Below are 6,769 nucleotides of genomic sequence, written 5' to 3' on the forward strand. Positions count from 1 at the left end.
CCTTCTCTGGTCTGCTTTGATCATCCTGCTCCGCGAGGCCCCCTCTTCTCACAAAGGGGTGCCTGTGTCTTTCCCCGCGTGTTTTTCCTGTCCGCTGCTCTGTGAGTTGTCTCAGTAGATCTCCCCAGACACAGACGTGCAAACACACAGGCTAGTCCCTCCCCACTCCTGCCCTCAGGCTCTTCTATCACAGGGCACTGACCAACTGACTGAACTGCACATGGACACACGTACAACCAGACAGACACACGGACATGCTCACACACAAAGAGAAGAAGGCACACGTAGAAAAAGCATACGTCCACAGATACACACACACACACACACACACACACAGAAACGCGAAAGAAAAAATGCTCACAGACACAAGACATATACCCATAGATAAAAACACATATACATACGCAAACAGACAGAGAAGTACTCATACACAAAGAGAAAAATGCACATAAACAGAGCCGTCCTCACACATAAAGACAAAAATGCACATACACACAAAGCTTATATGCACCTATACACAGATGCACACAAACCCACATATGACAAGGGTCGTCTACACTCGTGTGTAAACACAAGCACACACAGACTACTTAATTCAACCACAAACAAAAATACATTCATCTGGATCCTACCAACTCTTTTTTTTTCCTTTGTAGAAAGTAATTTCTCATGCTGTTAAGTTTGTAGTACATTTCCCATACCTGAGTGGTTCATGCTATAATACCAGGCAAATTGTTGCAGTTTTGTATTATTTGTGCATATCAAAGACACTTATCAGACTGGTAAGATTGAACCCATTTGTATTCAGCCAATGGCTTCTAGCAAAATGGTTTGTTTGCTTGGCATGTTCATATGACAAACACATGCACGTTTACTTGAAGTAAAGTAATATCCATTCATCGGATTGCCATCCCTTGATCACACTGCCAGTTGCAGTCCTGCTCTGTTAGCAGAAAGCATGGCTGGAAAAGGCTGATTTTCCCCTGTTGTGTTTGCTAATCAGCAGGGGGCTTCTTTGATCTTCTCAGTCCGTCTACTGCTGCTTTGTTTTGTTGTCTTGCCAGTTTTGCATCTTAAAGTGAAATATTCAGTGTCAGGTTTTACTCATATTTAACGAACATGTTTATAAAAGACACACACACACACACACACACACACACAGATAAGCCTTCAGAGAAAAGAGCATGCAGAGTACACAAACCACTGATAGTCATCGTTGGCCATGTTTAATGCAGACTAAAACATTTTTTTGGAGACTCTGGAAAATGCATAGAGATTTTTGCAGCTGTCTTAATCACAGTCCTGCCCACAACCATATAGAATTTGTAAGCCTCAGTTTATCTGTCAGGGTTTTATTTCTATTTTTTTCTGGGGACAGCTTGGATATAGGCTACAGTGAGATAGTGGAGAACTATATGGAAGGAAATATTGAACTTCAGGAGAAAGTACCAGATTATAATTATCCTCCTCACCTAGCAGAGCGGTTTTTCATGTGCTTGATTGGGATTCATCACCGTGGGCCACATTGCACCTTTAAGTTTGACTATGCTTTCAGTCTCTATGAGGAAGGTGTGTGATGCATATGGTTTTGAATACCCCATTTTAAATTGAAGGGTATTATAAGTCCTGAAGCATTTTATCTCTGCTTCTCAAAATCATCTACTAGCAAAAAACAATAGCTAGGGACTTGAAAAGCTATGAATTTTACCAAAACCTGTTCACTTGAACGCTACGCAGGTGGAAAAAAATGTTTTAAATCAAGAAATCAGAGGAGGTAGTGGGCATATCCATGAATTGATTTAGTTCCGCTCCATGATCTGTTGTGACCTCCCCTGCTCCCCTCCTCCACCTCCCTTTGTCCCAAAGAAGTGGCCGCGACCCCCAGTGTTTGACCGTGAGCCCCCCAAATCAGTTTAGCCCCCACCCAGGCCTTGGCCATCTGTCAGCAGACAGGTAATTCCCCACAGACAGACAAGAGCTGGGAGGCACATCTGCCTGAGGGAACCCCCAAAATCAGGCCAAGGTTAGCAATGTGCTAGTTTAGTACAGGAAAACCCCTGAAGGACAAGAAGAGAAGTAAGTGTGGTGACACAAGGGTGTGGGATTAACCCCGTTGTGTTAAGGACAAGGATGACATAGCTGTGCTGAACCAGAGAGCAGAGAGGAATCCTGAAGGATAAGAGGAGGTTAGCACTGTGCTAATTCTATATGCAGTAAACCTCAAAAGCAGGCCAAAAGTGTATAGGATTTTGTAACCTTTGCCCACAATGCAAGATTGGAATAGAGATAAATATATTAATATATTATATTTGCATAAATATGTGTAATATAAATTTAATGTGTATTAATGTGTTATATTTACATATAAAGTGTATTAAAGAAGTAAGGAAAGGCTGGTGTTAGGATAGAGTACATTCATAAATCATCAGGGATAGGGGAGTGTTAGTATAGCAGTAGCACTGAGTGCGGCAACCCTGTAAAACAAGACACAAGTTGGCCTCTGCTTATGTCCAATCCTACTGAACAAGTCAAAGGTTTCCATGGCAGCATTAACAGATAACACCATTAGCATTAACGTTGTGTATGTTTGGTTGGTTTGTTAATTTGTTTGGGGCAACTGTAACATTTTTACATTTTCGCCCATGACTCACACACTACTTCAAATGAACTTATATATATAAAGAGAGAGAGAGATGAGAGGAAGACCATAATATTGAATTTAATGGGAAATGCAGAGTGTTGCAATTGCACTGGTCTCCCCTATTTTTTCCATATACTGTAATCTTTAATATCATGTTAACTGTGCACTCGGATAAGAAATTAGCTTTGTGAGACACATTCTTTGATTCACCCCACTTTTGTTTATTTTATAGCCTGAAAGAAGTTGATCTACCCATTCTGCGTGTGTTTGCATAGTTTTGGCGGTTCATTAGTTGTATAATTAGAATTTGCCAATCAAACATCAGCCTTGTGTTTGTTTGCAGTATTTCTCCAGATATTCTGATTACTTCCAGCCAAAAACTTTCCGTTACATGTTCACAAATTCCTTTTGTTCTCTTGTCACTCTACAAGCAAAGCCAACTTTTCTGGCATTTGACCTAATTGTTTGCACGCACCCAATAAAGAGGTGCCAAAACAATCACAGGGTTTCTGGGGCTCGGGTTTTTAATGAGAGCCAGGTCTCACTGCTATCTCAGACACTCTTCTTTTCTTTTTTTATTATTATCATTATTATTATTGGCCTTTTGGTTTCATCTCCTGTGAAAGATCTCTGCGGTCTGTTCTCTCCTGTCAGTCATTAGAGCTGTTTCTTTCTGAACCGTCCATCACTTCACTCTTTCTCTCCCCCCACCCCTTCAGTGCTGATGCACATCAGTTCTGGTTTTTTTCTCTCTCTCTCTCTCTCTCTCTCAGCAGTCAGCTGAGACATTTCAGTGCTTCTCTCTCTCTCTCTCTCTCTCTCTCTCTCTCTGTATCGCATGCCGAAGGTTGCTCAGGCCCCTCTCTGCTTCTTTTTTGAGACGTAACGCTAAATCGCAGTCGCGCCAGTGAGCCATCAAATTAGCCTTTAGATCAAACGAAACCTAACGTCTAAGACAGACTGGATGGACTCGTTTCATTTCTTTTGGAGACACTATTACTTTAATCACCACACAGTGATTGTGTAGGGTTGTAAGCTAGTCAAAGATCAGAGGAACAATCTAGTAATTAGGTCAATGGGACAGACTCAGACAAATGTCTCAAACGTTTCTCATTCCAGTTGTTCATCAGTTCTGTGTTGTGTCCAAGCACTGACCCGAGTGTATGTGTTCTTTGACTACGCTTCAATATTGTTTTAGTCCAATTAGCCGTGCTTTTGTGCTGAATCTCCTCCCCAAGACTTTGTGTTGAATCAGAGCCATGGAAGTTATATCCATTTAGAATACACTGTTCTGTGGTGGTATGTCTGGAGTTCAAATCTTCTGTCTCTTATCAGTTACAGACTATGCTCTGGGCCAGATACCATCAGTTATGTTCTGTCAGAATTTTGACTGTCTGCAGAGAGACAAAAGAACGGTCAAAAAAAGAATACTATCCGTCGCATGAAGCGAGTAATTGTTATGAGATGGCCTTTCAAGTTCTTCTCAGTTCCTTAAGCTAAGGAAAAATCGCTTTGTGCTCTTTGCATCAAAACATTTCTTTCCAACATGATAGCGATTGGGTTTGAAGAGCGCAGACTGGACCCTCAGGTTGAGTGTAACTCAATTTTAACTCATGTTTTCTTTGTCTTCTTTTAGCTGCTGGAGTCATCAGAGGTGAAGGAGGATGCAGTTCTTTGTTGTTCTATGGAGGTATGTATATCAGTCCAAACTCCATCACACCAAAAAAACAGAAAACAACCTTCATCTTTAGCGACTCTCACATTGGGCAACAATCACGAACAGATGTTTAAAAAAAAAAAAAAAAAGAAAGATGGTGTAAAATTGAATTCTGTTTTACTGTCAAATACTCCCTGTCATCTGGTCCAGCCAGTGAAGTTCACAACCCAGTCAGTCAGTCCATTCATTGCGTAAAAGGGAGCAGTTCCCCAGTGTGTTGGAGATGTTGTGTTTGCATTCATGCCCCTCATGTGAATGATGCTCCTGTCTCTGTGAGAGTGGTCCCCTTGGTTTGAGGGAACACTTGCAGTACTGGAACAGGGGAACTGTGACAAGGCACATGGAAGGAAGAAAGTCTTTGGCCTGATGAATTAAAAAGGAGAGAGAAAAGGACACTCTACATTAAAGACAGAGAAAGAACAGGAGGGGTGGAGACAGAGACAAGCAGAGATGTTCCTCAGACTCTGTTAGTGACAAGATTAGATGAGATTCACAAGATCCAGAAGCACTGCACTGGTGAAGTGGTGAAACTCTCAGTTTGATCATGTCACTGCAGACCCACATTCACATTTCACACAGAGTTACGTTCATTTTTGCACAGTAAGTTTTTTGCTGGGTAATGAACAGACATTGCAAATGCATTTGTTTCTTTATCCAAGCTTGTTTAATGAGTTATTATTACCCTCTCTTCCTACTCTTTATCTTATCAAACGTTCATTTCATATTCACAAGCCTATGTAGCTTGGTATTGCTCACTGAATCTCGTTGTCCATGTACAATGACAATAAAGGTATTCATATTTGATTTAATGGCCAATAGACGTGTTGTATAGGAGAAAATCAGGGGAGGTTAGATGCTTAATCAGGTGATTTAGTGAGTACTGTTCAGATTTGATGCTCATATCTCTTGTTTCCATATCCTGAACACTTTTCCCAGGTCATAAAATTAGACAATAACTTAGTGTAGACGCACACACACTATCTCACACACACACACCCATAAGACAATAAAGATAGGCCGATAAAACATCTATCAGGAGTGCATATTGCCTCAGACAGAGGACGCTCCATAGTGCCCTCAACCACATCAAAGTGCCTCCAAACTGTATCAGTGGGAGACAGTGTGTCTGGCCAAAGGAGAGCCTTCAGTCCAGCCCGCACGTAATAGCAGTCTAGTCCTCTGTGCTTGGCATCTGCTCCAACCTTTCCAAAGTCCCTACATCACCCTGACCCGCCACGACCCCGTCCAACACATGCCACACCCATTTTTTTTCATGCTACCCCCCCCCCCCCCCACTCCCCTGTGGCCTTAACCTCTGACTCCAGTTCTGTCTTTTCTTTAACTCTTCCTCTTTCTCTCTCCCTTTCTCTCTCTCTCCACAGCTGCAGAGTACGGGGCGCCTCTTGGAGGAGCAGCTGCCAGAGATGATGACGGAGCTCCTGGCGGCAGCGAGGGATAAAATGCTGTGTCCGTCTGAATCCCAGCTCACTCGTTCGCTCCTCATGGAGGTGATCGAGCTCCACGCTCATCGCTGGAACCCCCTTGAACCCCTAACCACACAATATTACAACAGAACCATCCAGAAACTCACTGCATGACTGCAGCATCCAGACCCAAGAACCCCCACAGACCCAGACAGAGAGATGGAGAGAGGGGGGGGGGGGGGTATGGATGGATGGATGGATGAATTTTGGGGGGGGGGTAGAGGCAGATTGCACCAGAGGTCAGGGGTGAAGGGGTGGGACACGCACACACAAACACACATGCACTCACACGGATGAATATGTATATGCGTTGGAGCCACACTGGCATACTGATGAGACGTCTTAGACAGGAAAGCAGACACAAAGCCAGTGTTCCAGACAGTTATTACACACACGCACATACGCGCACGCGCACACACACACACACACACACACACACAAAGTGATAAAGGCCACATGCATAAATACATGCTGATATGATGATAATACATCATACACACGCATACACACAGAGAGACACATTAAAATGCAGATAATCTAATACACAGATTCTTGCAATTATACCCAAATTTAAGCAAGCATAAAAAGAAAGCCTGGTAACACACGTACAGAGGAGAGCAGTCACTGGCTGTGCTGCTGGTCTTCGACTGTTGGCACGGTAATGCCGTTTGCATGAAAAAGGTGGACAAAGGAGGGCATAGGAGGGAAGGAGAGAGAGCAAGAGAGAGAAAAGGGTTACAGCAGGACCCCAGGTCAAACACAACAAACAAGGAGGGGGTGCAGGGGAATTCCTCTGTCTTTCTCTCTCTCTTCTGTTCGTGTGCCAACCACCCGCCTGTCTCTTACGCCTTTCCTCCCTCCCTCCCTCCCTCTTTTTGTGCCCACACTCCTCCTCTCTTGAGACAAGAGAGATAAAGAAAGAGTTTT

At 43.2% G+C, this 6,769-nt stretch overlaps 1 protein-coding gene across 1 annotated transcript in view; it reads left to right on the forward strand.

Moving 5' to 3' along the window:
* ctif (CBP80/20-dependent translation initiation factor) overlaps nucleotides 1-6,003 on the forward strand; it is a 73,722-nt gene extending 67,719 nt beyond the window's left edge. Inside the window, exons 13-14 of the mRNA XM_030768964.1 lie at nucleotides 4,278-4,331; nucleotides 5,741-6,003. Coding sequence (XP_030624824.1) covers nucleotides 4,278-4,331; nucleotides 5,741-5,956 — 270 coding nt within the window. The 3' untranslated portion in view covers nucleotides 5,957-6,003. The remainder of the gene's footprint in view (nucleotides 1-4,277; nucleotides 4,332-5,740) is intronic.
* The last annotated feature ends 766 nt before the right edge of the window (nucleotides 6,004-6,769 follow it).

Source organism: Chanos chanos, chromosome 3 (genome assembly GCF_902362185.1).
Source record: "Chanos chanos chromosome 3, fChaCha1.1, whole genome shotgun sequence".
In the NCBI taxonomy this organism is placed as follows: Eukaryota; Metazoa; Chordata; class Actinopteri; order Gonorynchiformes; family Chanidae; genus Chanos; species Chanos chanos.